The sequence below is a fragment of the Vigna radiata genome, chromosome 9 (genome assembly GCF_000741045.1).
Source record: "Vigna radiata var. radiata cultivar VC1973A chromosome 9, Vradiata_ver6, whole genome shotgun sequence".
In the NCBI taxonomy this organism is placed as follows: Eukaryota; Viridiplantae; Streptophyta; class Magnoliopsida; order Fabales; family Fabaceae; genus Vigna; species Vigna radiata.
This window is the reverse complement of record NC_028359.1, coordinates 6,388,910-6,406,698: the sequence shown is the minus strand read 5'-3', so window position 1 is coordinate 6,406,698 and position 17,789 is coordinate 6,388,910. Positions and strand designations below refer to the sequence as shown.

Below are 17,789 nucleotides of genomic sequence, written 5' to 3'. Positions count from 1 at the left end.
TATTTCACTAATCTTCATTCGATCTTTTACATAGTTTTGGACTCTGAAGAAACCATTTGAAAACAGGACGAAAACAGAATCGAGGGAATGACATTAGATCACAACTAAGTCATATACAAATAAAAATATGGACATCATAGTCTACATTATTACAATAGCTAAAGAAAAAAGTCCTCTTGTTTTAGTAGAAAAATGATGCAACCTTATTATACACTACAGAATTTGCTTAGATAACATTTATGTCGTGTATAGAACATACACATAAATTATGGGTGAAGCTAAATATTCCCCAGCTGATGATGCATACAGCATTTTTTTTTCCTGGTAAAATTTTAGCCAGAAATGAAACTATGTCCGGATTAGCAAGCAAATAATGGAATGCTATGGTGATGCTCCAGATAAACCAAATAGCCTTTGATAACTTGAATGAGAAAAGAAACAATGATTGATTGCACTTGTGTGTGCTTGTGACCCTAAAAGCTATAGACAGTGCTCACACAAGCGTTCATTAGACATAAATGAGCATGAAAAAGCTACAGATCACTTGAGATTATATTACTCAGACCAATTGGTAAAAGAGAAACAATCATTCCTATATGTACAACAAACCTCTGAACTGCGCCAGCAAATGCACAATCCAGATGGGCGTGATTATCAACACAGGTTAGTAGTCAACCAGGGCCAGAAAGAACCATTGGATGTGCTGTCTTCAAGAACCATTTTCTTTCAAAACAATGCTCCTTCTGCTTCCAACAACTAAATGGCATCTTCATGCCATTCTTGTATTGAATATAAAAAATCAAAACCACAAAACCACTGGCCAGGGGGGTTGTATACTCCAAACCAACAAAAAATATTGCTAATCAACTATCATCATCTACCGCACCAACATATGTGAGGTCGGTCCGTCTCACCCTTACAGCTCCTTTAAGCCAGCTTGCGGCTCGAATGTTAACATGATCACCACTTCCTAGGCTAGCAGTATTACCTGCCAGAGGGATAGAGCCAGCGCCATCTTCTAAAAGAGTCCAAGGATCAATTTCCAAATCATTGTCCTGTCGTTTTGGCTTCCCTGATACATTTGATGCAACCCTTGATAGAGCTGGACCCCTCTGGGGGATAGTTGAGCTACTGGGGTTAACCCCAGGATTTGTAGTGCCCGGTTGAATGCACATAAGAGCAGAATTCGAAACAGATGGTGGCTGGCAGGATAGAGAGCACCGCATAGACGGGATGAGTACTGGCATTGCAGCTTGGATTCGCCACCGAACAGTGTCTGGTAGTTGCATACGATCCAATTCATTCTGCATCAGAGTTGACCGTTAGATAAGCAGAGCCAGGAAGGGAGACTAAATTAACATTTCCAGATTGTGAAGAGTATGTTACAAAAACATTGCCATTAGAGAGTATTATGAAGCATGGATAAGGCTAAACACAATGCCTGATATGAAACCAGTATAAGATTGGATAACAGTTTGTAGAATAAATACAATTCCAGTATGACATGATGCACGGATAATGGTTGGGTCATTCCATGACATCCGGGTGAAAGCGAAGAAAAATAAGACTATTGTTCCAATATTATTTATTGGAGATGATAGAAATTTAATGTTTATCAAATATGTTGGTAAAAAAACCTCAACAAAATATATGTGTGTGTGTGTGTGTGTGTGTGTGTGTGTGTGTGTGTATATATATATATATATATTATACTACACATTGAATTAAGACCTAATATTCTATAGAATTTTTAAGCACACAATCAATACAACCGAAGAAACAAACAATTATTACCCTTCAAAAGAATATTATGTTGGCTATTTCATCTGCTCCAACCAGTTTCTCAAGGCAAATTAGACTAGTGTTAAAAAGGCTGAAAAGCCACGTAAGAGGTAACTAGCAGAAACTAAAAATTATATACATTCAAAAGTTAAATGAACAAACCTGCAAAGTCTCCAACAATTCTCGATCAATTGTAGGTTCATTGCTTGTCTTTGAAGGCTTTGGTCGGAGCCAACTTGGAGGATAACTACTTAGCAACCCATGTAAAACCAAAAGCAAACGATCAAACAGACTCTGAGAAGAAGAATCCACAAAAGCAGCAGAAGCAACTTCTGAAGATGACTCTGCCTCCCTCGTTGGCAGAGGCACAGCATTTGCTGAAATGTCTGCATCCTGATGCACAACCCGACTACCAAGGAGACGAAAAATAACAGAGGCAAGAAATTGTCTTGTGCTCCGCACAGATGGCTCCCTACAATATTGAACATATGGAACTTAAGAATCACAACTAACATTGATGTTACTATTTCACATGCACAGATAAAAAGTAAAAACATAGTGATTGCATCGATAGCAAAAATATCCATAATTTCACTTCTGGCGGCCATAATTAACTGATTTAACTGAATTCAACACCCAATTTAAGCTCAAATTCACTGTTGCAAGGAAAAACTATCACTATCAGTGCTAGCACCCATGATACTAAATTGTATTATAGAGAACCGTATTTTTTTAACCTGAATTGCATTGCAATTTTCTCCATTTCAAGAACAAAAAACCATAGAATTTCTTTTACATTAACAAGTTCAACAAGAATCCTGTAATGAAAACCAATTGGACATTGCAATATCTAGTCTTTCTTACCTGTCAGTGCAAAGAGTAGGAAGAAATCTCAGGAGCAACTGCAAACGTAATGACATAGAAACTCGTAGGGCTGCAGGAGATGGTGGAGAAGAATCTGTTGCCACTGTTGGTCGTCTAGATAATGCAGCACTTCCAGTTCTCAAATTTTTGCGGTTATTTACTTTATTTGGCTGACCTTCAACTCCAGCAGGAGCACTTCCCACTGGTTTACTTCCACCTGTAATAGCAGTTATGTGTGTCTCAATATAACTCAACTGTTTCACCAAGTCAGTTGCAAAAGAATTGCGAGCTTCATCAGAGCTTTGATCTATGCAAGGAAGAAGCAACTCGGTAAGAGCCCTCTCAATCACTTGCTGCTGGCACCTTTTCAAATATGTTCCCTCTTCAACAACTTCTCCTTCTTCAAGAGAGGTGCTGTCAAACTTCTTGTTATCCCCTTTGATAGTCAATGAATCAGTAGTCGGACTACACCAACCCCAAGGTTCCCAAAATTGGGTCTTAACAGAAAGTTTTTTATTAACAGCAATGTTATGCAGCCTTTGTCTAATGGCCTTCCGGCCAAAGAGGACATCCTGGCCTCCAAGGAACCATTTAGCTTGCAACAACATTGAATCCTCTAGTGACCTACCAAAGAGATGAATCAATTCTGCAAAAAGGGGTGCAGCATCAGGTCTAACCAGTAACCTAGTGAGAAGTATTTGAATAAAATTGTTCTCATTCTCAGAAGCACTAGCAGCCTTCTCAGGACTAGGTGAGGACAACTTTATAGCATCAGCCAAGGGCACATCATGATTCTCCACTTTTTCAATGAGGGCTTGCTCATTTAAAAGTAACCTGAGGAGAACCCACTGCCAGTGAAATTTAGCTGGTTGCAAGGTATCCAAAACATGCACAAGCATGTCCTGAAGCTTAGACCCACTGTCTGTGGGTTTAACTTTAGACTCACCAGGTCCAGAAATCCGGCTCCCATCATCCTTTGCATAAATAGACTGTGGCATCTTACAATCAATAATGGCGTTAAGGAAAAGCCTAGAGCGTAGAGGAACAAATGCTGTTAGTTTTAAATGCATGTCAGAACCATTAAACTCTAGCAGGTTTGCAAAATCAGAATCACTATTGTCTGCCGACATAAGATCATAAAGACCCTGACAATCTCTAAAACATACATCACGAAAAGGCAAATGCTTTATTGCTTCAGTTATGGCCACTATAAGAGACTGATAAGTTTGATTCATGTCTTCACGAACTGTAGCATTCAAAATGAAAGGCCGCCACCTAATAAAGGCAAATATTGAATAAGCAGGTGGAAAGACCAAATTTAAAGGAAGCATACGTTGCATCCTTGAAAGAGCCATAATAAACGGTTCGCCCAAGAGTTCCACCACCAACCCTTCACATATTGTTCTGCAGTTTCCAATTAGCAGTCTAAACCAATGGACATGAACTTCAATTGAACTATCCATCTTAAAAGCCATAACTGAACGAGCATTTCCATTTGAAGTGGATCTAGTGCTTCTTACAAATTGTACTGCATCGAGACCCTCCTTCAATCTGAGAACTGTTACCATTCTTTCCAGGCTGGTAACACCATATATAATTGCACCAACAAAAAGTGCAGAAACAGCAGCAGCAATTTTTGTGGTTTTTGCTACCACGACTTTATTAGAGCTGCTTCCCATATCATTTGAAATAGTGTTACTAGAATCATGGACTTCAGGAAATGTTTGAAACTGAGAACGAGATGCTTTACTAGGAGTGAAAACGCCAGCTAGAGCAGTAGAAGCTTCAGTAGCAAGTGCAATATCAAATACACGGCTTTGTCGTTCTCCTAAGGCTTCCTTAAGCAGGCCTAGACAGGTTATATGCATTCGCAGAATGCACCTGGCATCGTTCAATAAATTTGAAGCTGATGTTATATTTGAATGATTGCTGCCAGATGAAAAATCGGGGATTTTTGCTAAAGTTGGACCAACACTGCCAACAATTGCAGAAACTGCAGAAGAGACCAAAGAGGGATCTCCTTCTTGAGCAGCACCACCAGTCTGCCTTATGCAATCAATCAAACCCATAACTATTTGTTGAGCAATTTGATATCCATTGTCCCATTTTTCTACAGGAGGAAGACCTTTTAGTGTACCAGCAGCAAAGAGCTTTCTATCCTTTCCAAAAAGAAAGCGGAATGCTTCTTCAACATTACGCTGCACTACCTCCCTCATGCCTGCACCTACTCTGGATGGCAACCGACCACCACTGATCTTCTGACGGAAAAAATCATCATGGTCTTCTACTCCTGCTGGAACACCTAGGGGCAGCCCTAACTCTCCATCCACTGATCTACAAGAGTCAAGTTCAGAGGAAAGTCTTGTGTCACATGTAGCCTTAAAAGTTTTCTCCCACTCAATGACACTAGCCACATTGCCATATTTTCTCAACAAGTACCGAGCAAAAGCTAGGACCCCTGACCCTGAAACTCTTCCATTAGATGCAACAATTGTGGCAGCTCGATGCATTGCAGATGACAAGGCTTCTGGAATAAGATCTGCTGCAACAAGAATGTTCTCATACCTACATCAAATACATGGCAGAAGAAAGTTTGTCAAAATTTCATTCCAAAAAACCACAAAGAAATTGTCCCGCACAAGCATAAACAACAAAAGGAAAACATTAAAAAAATCCATAAAGAAACTCACCAACACAATCATAAAAACAAAACAAAAACACTACCCATGAAGCACAGATTCAATTACAAAAATATGAATATTTCAGGGTAAGATGGACCATAAAAATTGCAGAAACATCACGGAAGATTCAGTAAACTTGTTTAATTACGTTAAAACAGTGACCTGATTAAGGTGACAACAAAAGGTAGCATAAGAAGAAATAGAAACAGATATAGCAGCCTACTACCAGGTGCTTTATAAAGCATTGTATTTGTACAACTTATCTAAAAGGTGCTAAGCCATTGAAAAGGAAGCAAACAGCATGTGGGGGAGCGCAAATTTCAATGTTTTCCAAGAGACAGCAAACAAAAACTATAAAAAAAATATAATTGTTGGCAGAGCTACAAACCTTCTCAGTGATGAAAGCAGAAAAGCCTCTCCCACGTCACAAACTTGGTTTTCCGCATTCCTTGCTAGCATCTGCACATTCCTCCCAGAATGAATTGTGGAATTGGGGCTATTAAGAACCCTAGGCAGCAACCAAAGGAGGAACTTGACAGCTGATACCAAATCATGGGAGATATCCATCAAATACAGCATCACAGAAAGTTCATCCTCACCCAGTTTCCACCTTATAGAGCTTCTATCATCAGCAACAGAAAAAGGCCTGCCAAACTGACCAACTTTACCAATATTTTTATCCGTCTCTTCAATTACCTGTCTAACAACACTCAGCAGCCAAATGGCTAGCGCCCTTTTCTCAACAAAACGTAGCTGCTTTAGAGCTTTTCCAATGGAAACTATATCTCCAAAATGACTTGTGGGGATGATATCCACAGACCTCTGCCCATCCACATCCATAGCAGTTTTATGGTGAGGGCAGTTTACCTTGCTTCCACAAACATGACTAGTTGATGCCCCTTGGCTACCCTCAATTCTAGAAGCTGCCAGTTGAGCGAGACTCTGAGTTTTACGCACATTCTTCTGCCTACTCTTCGTGACCTGCTTGGTTAACTTTTGTGGTTGATCAACTTTGAGAGGCTCCGGGGATTTCATTCCCTTTTTCACCCACCATGCATCGTCATCATCAGATTGAACTGGGGAATTCCCTTGTACGAATGAGTTTCTTTCCTCACTTAACTTTTGTCTCTTTGTTCTGCTACATTCTTCACACCCAGGTGTACCCTCCACTGGATCAATTTTGCTGTTCTGAGACCCAATAGATCTTCTAACAGTGCCTTCAGATTCATCACAGCCTGTAGCACTCAAATTCGATGAACAATTAGGTAGCTGTAACAGTACTGAAATAGCTGTTCTTAGTTCTTCAATCTTAGCATTATCCTTTACATTTTTTGTGGTAGAAATAGCATTTCTCTGATCAATGGTAATTCCAGAAACTTCATCCTTTATTGAAGCAGGATATTTTTTTCTCTTTAGAGGAGGTAAATCAGTACCACTGGCATCATCATGGGACTCACTTAGAGGACCCCGAAGTATGAGGCGACGTTCATTCAAGTAAATTTGTAATGCTTCTTTGAGATGCACCCCATCAACAATTCCTGACTCTTCCAAAACATCATGGATAAAGCATCCAGGTAACTGCTTTAAGATGCGATAGTGTCTCCTCCGTCGCTCCATGTCAACCAAATTTACATTCGCATCCATGATCCCGCTGACTATCAGCTGGCGTACATATGCCAAGGGATAAAAGATGCCAGCACGTATGAGTTCCACCATAAATAGTTGTAGGCGCTTGGAACCTTCCCCTTTATGTACCACATGCTGATCAATCCAGCATACTATAATATCATGCAGTGGTCCTGGGCTTTCAAATATAACTGAAGAACCTGTACTTTTTGAACTAGATTTCAGTCTGGATACTTTACCCACATAATTTGAATTAGGCCGCTGACCCGAATTCTTTGCAAAACGACTGGCTCTGTGGTATTCATTTGTTTGTTTCAGTGAAATCTTCACATCCTTAATCTTCATCTTTAATAGCCTAACAGCTATATGCACCTGGGAAAGATCTTTCCTACCAGTAAACTTAATGTCATGAGGAGGGGAACCACGAAAATCCCTAAAATCACATGTTGCCCACTCACAAAGGAAAAACACAGAATATATAAGGGGTGTATTCACAGTCCCAAACCATTTCAAAGATAACCTTAAGCAAGGGCTGACTTTTGCAACCCAGCCTTCAGATACAGTTCCACCACAAAGATCATCAAAAAGAAATTTATACGCAACATGCAAATCACCCAGAACAAGAGCCTTATCCAAGGCTTTTGCCACTTTAGCCAGACAATGACCTGGAGAGCCTGGGATTGAAGCCTTAGCAAGATCCTCTGTATGTTTCTGAATGCGTGAAATAATGCGACCAAAATCATCTGAACTATTTTTTACCTTCCCTGCAGCTTCAGTTGATTTTAGTACAAAATTCCCATCGTTCATTGTATGTGAAATAACAGAAGAAGGTAAAGGAAAGCAATCCAAAGCAACAAAAGTATCTGGCACCACAAGTATTAAATACTGAAGCATCTCAATCACAGCACAAGTTGTGTATGCCCTCCTGGAATTATCTACTAGATCTGAACCACCTGGAGCAGGATCACGAACGACACGAAGAGCTAGTCCAGCAAGGGTACGCACATAAGTTTGAGATAGTACAATAGTTTCTAAAAAACCATATATAATAGGCAATAACAGCTGCCAAACCTCAAGCAGATCTTTTTCCTGAAAGGAACAGAAATGTGAGAAATCAAAACAAAAGTTGAAATCAGTGGAAGGTATATACAGTACACTTTTAGTTTCATTAGCACATTGTACTCATCAAACACAAACGATGTAGAAAGTAAATACCTGTAGTTGAGTAAACACCCAGTCAATGACAAGAGATGGATGAAGCAGCCCTTCAGCATGATGCCATTGCAGAAGCCGTACAATATACCACCATCTAAAATGTAAGGATGGTCCTTCACCATCAGTAACAGATAATAATGGATCACTTTTGTTCTGCAGTGGTCCAGGTATTTGTGGTGATCGCTCTCGTCCATGAGAAGCAGAATGGGAAACATTCTTTGACAAAAATTCATCCAGAAGGGCTTGCAAGTAATTGATAACATCTTTGGTCCAAACATCAGAGCGTGAGAGTTGAATCTTGTCAGCAGTTCCAGAAGAAATACCAACAGAACCAGGTTGAACCTGGAAAACTCAATCATAATCAGCACATATTATAAGGATCTAGGTAAATATACCAACACTAAAGCATTCCTACCTGATTGAGGTAAGTAACCTTGATAAACCAGGTGGCCCTAAGCAATGGAACGTTATTCCTTATAAGAACATCTAAAAGTGATGCCCTTTTATAACCATGAGGAACATGATCAGCTAAAGAGCGTAACCGCTTGTGCTGCTGAGATAAACCCTATAAATAAAATTTTTAAGTTACCAATAAACACTGAATAATCAAGTAATGTTCAAAAAAGAGTGTATAAGGATTTTACAGCCATAACAACTTGTCAGCTTTAACCACAAAAACCTAAGAAATTCATCATATTAAACCATATAACAATTCTCCTAAATTGGTCATATCAGCTTATAAGAATTACAGATCCCTCCATATTCACATCATGCAGCCAATCACATCGAGATACAACCATCTACAACTATGTTACTAGCCATTCAAAACCCAGTGCTTCCTTTATATAAATTTGCCAAAAATGTTTTAGAAACAAATGTGAGGTATCACAGCAGGTATACAAGTTGCACAGAGAACAGAACAGTAGGAGTAAGTATACCTCAATCCATTTCTTCTGGAATTCCTCACCACAAGGTCTTAGTTCTGGGAAAATTCCAGACCTGGCAAGTTGAGATCCTGAAAGAGCTACACCATATACTTGACCAGCCTGTCAAACCAAAACACATATGTAGATCAAACACCTTCATAACAAACTTAGTAGAGTGCATTAACTCCAAAATAAGCTAGAAAAAAGCACCACAATTATATACACTATAAAAGTAATGTTCAGCAAGGATAAATAGATCATAAGACATATTAAAGATCATTACCTTCCTCTTCTGAGCACGAGATTCATTGATGGCCCTCAAACGTTTTCTAATAGCCTGGAAATTAGATGAAAAAACTACAAGTTAACCTATATCCACATCGCCTTGCAATGAAAACCAAAAAAATATGGAGATTTGCAGTAAAATAAGAGTGCCGACATATAAACAAAAATAAAGTGGGCAAAAATATCTTAAAAAAGATCCGAGAGAAAAGAATCACCTCTTTGCAAGTAAGAACAACATTCTTGTTAAAATGTGGAACCTGTGTCAGAGAAATTTCTCTGGCTTCCTGACAGATACAGGAGCAAGGCAATGTCAAAATAGAAGACACTAGACAAAAGGGAAGGTTTGAACAGCTGAATTGAAACTACCCTATTTTAATGCAAACACAATTGACTTCTATATTTTCATTATTCATCAAGGAGAGCTATGATTGTAAAGCATGCACGTGTGACCATATCACTTTTTCAATTGCCTTGAACAGTATAAGAACCATATTAGTAATTTAAAGGGAAAATTTGTAATATCAACTTCAATGACACTAACAAAGATACACACAAATAAACCAAATCATCACACCAATGTAAGAATTATTACAAGTATCTACCAACCACAACATAGATACTACCCGCCAAAACATAAATAACCCATATTTTGGCAAATACTAGACTGCTTTTTATCACTAAGTTTTTTTAATTATTCTCATAGCTGGTACCATAGTGTGAAAGAAAAATAATTTATCAATTATTTGGAAGAAAAATGTCTGAAAAGAAAAGGACAGCATCAAAACTTGAATATGTTAAGATTGCTGCAGCATAACTAAGATGGAAAAAGCAAAGGAAAAGAAAAGTGTTACGTAAGTATAAACCTATTTCCTTTATAAAAGTCTAAGTTGAAACACATGCACTACTTCCATATGCATCCACTTTTTTTTATGATGATAAAAATAAAAAATTATTATTATCATAATTATAAAGATAAAAAATATTATTAAATTATAAAAGTTTCATAAAAAATAATTATAAAAATCAATATAAATAATTTTTATAATTTTATAGCAGGCACTTTTTATTTATTTTGTAGATATTTTTTTTTATTATAGGTAGTTATATTAGTTTAAAATAACAGTTACTTAAAGAGTAAAATCCTAAGAATTTGTAAACACCAAAAAGAGTAATGCCATTTATTAATGTCATTGATAGATGAAGAATTTGATAAAAAAAAGAAAGAAAAATACAAGAAAATGCCAGATTACAGTTCCAAATTTTCAGTTACCCTTGAAACATGCTACCAAAACGATTTACACAGTTCAAGGGTTCAGCAGAAAATATTAAGACCTTGGAGAAAACAAATGGATAACTGCAGAAGTATAATGTTTGATTTGGTATAAATACCAGAGTAAACTTGAATGCATCTTTTGTCTAGTTTTTTGATGAAATAATTGCTTTTTTGTCAGCTTAATGAGATATTTAAGAAAAGGAAACAAAATTACTTCTCAAAATTTGAGCATTCCCAACAAGCACCTAATGTCATACCTCGAGTCCCTCAACTGTGTCCCTGTATCCAGATTGCAAATATTCTCTGGTCAAGGTCTCCTCGGGACAATTTGATGTTTGGGGATGAAAGTCTGGTGCCCCAAGCCTGAGAAATAATAGGATTTCATAAGTAATATAAGAGTAGAATTACAACCTCACAAGAAAGAGTAGTGAGAAATCTAAATAACAAAGCTACATAGGTATATTGAATTATAAAAAAGAAAAAGAGAGATTTCTCCCTTCAAGGTTCTCCATTTTACTATTAACTACAGAGCCACCGTTCCATTCCCAAAGTAATAAATATATTAATCCCAAGCCAAGAACCCCACTCTTGACTTTAACCACTAGAGACATACTTTGCTGCCAAGATGCTTTGGAAGTTATGAAACTCTAAACCAAAAATATACTCTCTTTTCAGTACTATCATTACCATCCTATTCATGTTCAACCTTGACAGCAAGGTTGAAATTGTGCAACCAAGATTTGACAACAATCTTCCCTTCTAATCCCCTATCAGGTCTGCTCCCAATCATTAGTGCTCACTGGGAAGGTCAAATATCCCTAACACAATATAGAAGGAACAACTGATTATGATCTTTGGCAGACTATCACAAGGAAATTGTAAGGAATAATTACCGATCAAAGGATAGACAGGGAGATATGAAAAACACAGAATCTTCAACCATTGCAAAACTTTTGAGCTCCAAATTGGTCTACTACTTCTACTATCTAGCAGCCTACGTTTCCCTGGCAACTGAACTGGGAATATCAGATGGCCCTCCGGGAAACATCAACCCTCTTCCCTTCTCCTTAAAACACAGTATGACAGTTTCTCCAAGTGTATGTGCACCTCCATTGGGCTTAGTGGTGGACTGCACTGTTGCTTTACTTCCTTCCTGCACACTTTTTTTCCTAAATCAATGTTTGACCTAGAGTATATCTTGAAAAGGCCTGTCAATGGTGTTCCCTACAACAGATCGGGTAAACCCAGTAGTTACCACAAGTGATCCTGCTATTGACACAACACCTCCACCAAGATGATACCTAAAGTACACCTCTGGAGCAAATGACAGAGATCGAAAGATGAGTTTGGAGGCACAGCTGCATCTGAACTATCTGCCACCAAACTTCACACCTCAATCTGCCTAAGAAATACCCTAGGAATTGTTTGTCAGGTCTCTCCAATGCCTACACCACCAAGACCTCAAAATATGTGTATATACTCATCAAAAGATACTGTTTGACACAGCAAACAAGCTGCAAACCTTAGTATCAACGTTACTGTCAACCCTTTCCAGGTTATATTAAATCTACCATCTAACTCCTCCAGAATTGAAACTAGCCACACCTTAACTGCTGAAAAATGGAAGTTGTACCTTCATTGACATCTTCCTCTGGTTCACCTCATACACCTCATACAGTATCAACGTTACTGTCAACCCTTTCCAGGTTATATTAAATCTACCATCTAACTCCTCCAGAATTGGAACTAGCCACACCTTGACTGCTGAAAAATGCAAGTTGTACCTTCATTGACATCTTCCTCTGGTTCACTTCATACACTTCTCTACCTGAGCCCTGGGCAATCCATCCCCCTCAAGTCACTAGCACATGAGCAACCAGAGAACGAGATCGCATACTGCTTGGTTATCATCCTCTTCGAGAACTCAACCAAATCATCCAGAGCTTGTATGTTCAGTTATGCCATGCCCAGTAAATGGCATAAAAATTGTTGGACAAATCATTACAAAAGCCATGAGAAATAACTGATAAATCTAGAGGTGACACAGAAAGAGAACAAATCTCCAATGGAATTTCATTTACGAAAAAAGAGCATTCTCCTTCCAAGAGTATCCCCTTCTACAACCATGCCAGACGTCTAATTCTAAAAATAACAATCTGAATCCCCACTTTCTTTCCCTCTCCCCCACTATTTAAGCCAAGGCCTCCTAACTTTAACTGCCCAACCATTTAACTATTCAAACTCACTACTCTTAGTCTCTTAGCCATATAAAGTAACAACAAGCAAAAGCATAAGCTGATAATAACAAGACAGGGAAGGGGAAAGCATCATAAATGCAATTTTTTTTATTGCAACAGCATATGAAAATATGCTCCCAATAGAGCCTGGTACTGTTCGTTAATCAAAGTTAATCATGAAATACAGTGGGCAATAATTTTAAAAATCACACTATTATGAACAGGAACTACCTAGAGTTCAAGGGTTCTTTATCACACTTCAACTTGTATGGGTTTAACGGTGGTTGTCGCCTGAAAACACAAAACCATTGTGTTCAATATTAGCAGCATCAGATTTAGCATACAAAGAAAATAACATGGCACTTTATTACAGAACATAAAAATAACAACTCAATAAGAAAAGAAAATTTAGCAAACAAACAAATATATAAAAAAAGTTTCAAACGCAAGAAATATAAATTTTAAAAGTCATTATTAACTAAATGGTTGGACCGAAACAAAACTCCCAACCCACGCTCAGCAATTAAGTTCTTGATTTACAAACTATGCAACCCTTCTTACAAGATTTGGACTGAACTTTCAGAACAAATCCCATGCAGCCATCAATTAAAAAAAAAAAAAAAAAATCCAACAACATCGTACTCTCTTCTCATTCAAATTCTTAACAATATTTTGAAAGCATAGAATCATCCCCACAACAAAATCTAACTTTAAAATGAAAAGGAAAAGAGAAATCTTATCTTGATAAAAAAAATAAAACAAATACGAGGAGCGGTGAAAATTTATACCAATTTCTGCAGAACTAGTGCCATTGTTCTTTAATTATTTTATGAAAATTATATAATCACTCCATATTTAGTGTTAGAAAGAGACAAGATCAATTTACAGTATATAAGTAACTACAAACCTTACCTTAAAAAGTCAGTTTGTAAGGTTAAATTAGACTTAAAACTCACTTCTTAACATAATATCAGAATCATGAATTAGAGTCTATAACAAAATTTATTATTTGTTGAATTTATTGTTTCACCTAAATCAGCTACTAATGTCTAATTCCACGTGTAAAGTTGAATTAAACTTAAAGTTTACTTAACACTTAGAATTAAAAACGCAGTTTTATGTAGTTTTGTTAGGTTCAAGAAAGGTTTTCATAGAATATACAACTTTTATTATAATACCAAGTAGGTAACAGATCCAATCCAAAAAGCAACTAAAACCAATTATACTTCCAGATCTTGGACAGACCAGTTCAACCAGTCTGACCCAGCCGAGTTTTAAAACTATGAGCAGATGTTTCATCTTTATCTGTTGTGTGTTTAGCTTCAAACTCTGATTTTCATATATACTTCATCTTAAACTTTGGTGTGTTTCCCTTCAAATTCTAACTTTTAACTGTTTACTATGAATATGTATTTAATTTTGGCAGTTTTTTTTCAGCATTTATCTGTGCGTATTATAAAGTTAACTAATGTGCAACTCAAAACATCATATTAGAAGATACTCCGCTGCCCACTATCCTGCTATCTGAGATCTATGGTTATAAGCAAGGATATGTAACCTAATATTTCTTGCCCATTTAACCATCAAAGCGGATTATCAAAAGTAGAGAGATTAATAGTAAAGAAAATAACTGGAAAATAATATTGATCATAGAAATCAAAGGAAACTCTTAAGCAATCAAATGCATAGGAACTGAAAAATGAAGATATAATGAATACTTGGAATATTCGTATCACTCAAGAAATAAATGAACCACACTTTAACATGACTGCACAATTTTCAAAAGGATGTTAATCAAACGAAAAGAAAAAAAAAAAAAACAGACAGAAATTATTAGATAAATGAAAAAGAAAATATATAAAAGCATTACGCTGTGTATCACAACCACATTTATTTGGAATTTGTAGTTCCTTGACAGCATATGCCATATTTCCAGTCATTCATAAGAAGAAAATGGCAATAAGAGGAAAGTGTGAGGAGGAAGTTCCTTACCTTGAACTTACAGAGAAGTTAGCAGGCAAAGAAGGTGAATCAGATCTTCCGGTGTCCCTGGTAGAAGGTCCACCTATTGCACTGTTATTAACTGCACTAGTGCAGCTGCCAGCATGATACCTTTGCATTTCCCCCGACTATAACCAGCATACTGCCCTTGGCATCATACCACGAGTAGCTGTAAAGCTAAACTGCATGATCCACGATGCAACCCAGGTCACTTCCAACCAATATCAATTAAGCAAACAAAAAATTACATTACAAAAAACAAAGGAAACAGGATGCACAATTGAAATAAAAAAGATTGACACACACAGCCAAGCATTATGAAACTTCCTTCCGCTGCTAAAGGATATGTAATGAAATCCCCAAGACACTAGAAATTATATGTCCAAAATTCAGTCCCTGTCACCCTGAGTTTTATTATTCTGACTTGTAACTTTACAAATACACAATAGATAACAGTTAAAAACTGCAGCACCCAAAATAAATCGTAATATCAAAATCCATCATGCAGACTGCTTATAAATGATAAAAATAAAAAGTATTCCAGGAATTGACAGAATATAAAATACTAGATTCTAAACACTAAGACCGGTTTTCACAAGATTGAACCCAACCCAACAGCAAGAGTAAAGATCTGAGGAACACGTTATATTCTGAGATATTATTCAAATCCAAACAGCTCCTTCTCAAATGCAACCATAACACAACCGAATGGATAGAAAATTTCAAACATAACCCCCAAAGGATCTTCTCTGCCATACTAACAGTAAAACTGAAGTCATTCATAAGGGGATATAATCTTGGATATCAATGTAGAGCGCAAGTATATAATTGGAATCTGTCCATTACAGGCTATTCCAATGAAAGTACATACGGAAACTGTACCCGTAAGATTAAGTGCTAGTTCTTCAAACTACGATATAAATATGCTGTGATCAATCATTTTATGGTAACTAGAATTGTAGCCCCATACCATATTCGTAGCAATAAATTACAAGTAACAACAGAAAGTAGCAAACTTAGTAAAATTACTCCGATCCACAAGCATAGTCTAAAAGTAATAGGCAAAGAACAAATAAATACCCTTTCACTATTAACTTTTTTTTCATCTCAACTCAAAACACCTAGGAGCTCATATTACCCTCTGAACTAACTAGAATAACAACGAAACTTCTTCAGATGCAAAATACAACCTTGAAGGCAACTCACCTGCTTAATCGTCTAAAAAAACGTGGGGCCGAATGCAAAATTGCAAAATCCTAGAATCCGAACCTAATGCAAGAAAAAGCGCCAAAATTTGAACACCAAAGCAAGATCCAGAACTAGGGTTTGGGGGCTAAATCCCCAACTTTTGTATTTTTTTGCTTTTCCCCCAACTTCAGAAAGCTGTTGCGGAGACGAAAATTGGGCTCTCTTGAGCTAGGGTTTCCGATTCGAAATTAATAAAAAGAGGGGTTCTTTAAAATAAGGGAAAATGGGTTGAAGGTGGTTAGACGAGAAACTGGGGCATGCCGGAAAGATAAATTTTGGAACTTTGACGAAGAGGGTTGAAAGAGAAAGAGAGATTGCAGATATGAAGAAGAAGAAAAATAAGGGTTTGAAGCTTTGACTGAGATTTTGGGTGGTGATGACGACGATGATGCTTCTGTTGGTTGCTTCCTCTGGTAGGAATAAAGGGTGAAGAGGAAGGGATCTACTAATTATTATTATTATTAAAATATTTGTTCTTAATTATTAATATCATTATTAATTATTAATATATTATCAGGATTTTTCTTGTGTGCTTTGTATTTCTTTTCATGTCCTTCTGTTTTGATGTTATTACCATTAGACAGTACATTGTTCGAGTAGTTTGACGAGGACAAAATTGTCAGAAACTTTTAAGGAGGTGTTAAATAAGGGTTCAATCACATAGATTTTGTATTTATTTATGTTGTTTCTTTGTTTTGACATACATAAATTACATACTCTGTCTTTAGCAGTTTTTTTTTTTAATTACTGAGCAGATTCTTGATAAGATTGAATCTATAAAAAAAATCATTTTATTGGATTTTTGTTTAAAATTTAGATTTTATTTTGTTTTTTTAAGCAAACTTAAAAAAAAAATTGAAAAAAAAAATAAAAAATTACTTAGACACTCTCTGAATAAGAATGATAGAAGTGTTGTGATTAATACATCCTTAAAGAAATAAAATCAACTGTAATTAAGAAAATATGCTTTAAAATAGTTAATGTATTTTAGTTTTCATCATTAAAGTAATAAAAAGTTCAATTAGAAATGATATATTATATTTATATTTTATTCCCCTTGGATATTATTTTGAGACTAATATTTTGGATATTTTTAATCTGAATTCAAGGCATAACTGTAGTCGTTTAATTGTATGAGTTTTAAAATTTTGTAAGTTAGTAATTAAATTTGCTCCAAAAATAATTGTGGTTTTTTAAAAAAAAAAAAACTAAATTGTTAATTTTGTTGATTATGTATTGTTGTATCGTTTTCATATAATAAATTTTAAAAATAAAAAATAACTATGACTTATATACTAAATAAATTTTAAAAATAAAAGATAACTCTGACTTATATACTAAAAAGTTATTGATATTTAAAATAGTTTTTATAAATAAATATTATAATTAGTTTGTCAGAATCTAAATTTATTTTTAACATTAGTTGATAAAGTTTTTTTATCATATTTAAATTAGTGTATTATTTAAAGTTAGAGACTAATTTAGAATTAATAGTTAAATATTTGATAATTAATTTTAGAGACTAAGGTAAGGTTTAATTGACAAAACAATTATAATTTTTTTATTTATAACAGAGACATACCAATAAGTTTTAGGTTATAAAATTATATATATATATATATATATATATATTAGTCAATGGTTAATTATT

The 17,789-nt window shown here is 36.0% G+C and overlaps 1 protein-coding gene across 1 annotated transcript; it reads right to left on the bottom strand.

Moving 5' to 3' along the window:
* Positions 1-79: 79 nt before the first annotated feature.
* LOC106774016 (mediator of RNA polymerase II transcription subunit 12) lies at positions 80-16,583 on the bottom strand. Its single transcript, XM_014660809.2, has 13 exons — positions 16,097-16,583; positions 14,882-15,072; positions 13,121-13,180; positions 10,910-11,015; positions 9,595-9,663; positions 9,378-9,431; positions 9,107-9,214; positions 8,584-8,733; positions 8,169-8,510; positions 5,716-8,042; positions 2,647-5,211; positions 1,945-2,254; positions 80-1,304 (listed from the first exon to the last, which is right to left on the bottom strand). Exons 2-13 carry the CDS (start codon positions 15,007-15,009, stop codon positions 864-866), a joined length of 6,660 nt encoding a protein of 2,219 aa, XP_014516295.1. The 5' UTR covers positions 15,010-15,072; positions 16,097-16,583; the 3' UTR covers positions 80-863.
* Positions 16,584-17,789: the final 1,206 nt, after the last annotated feature.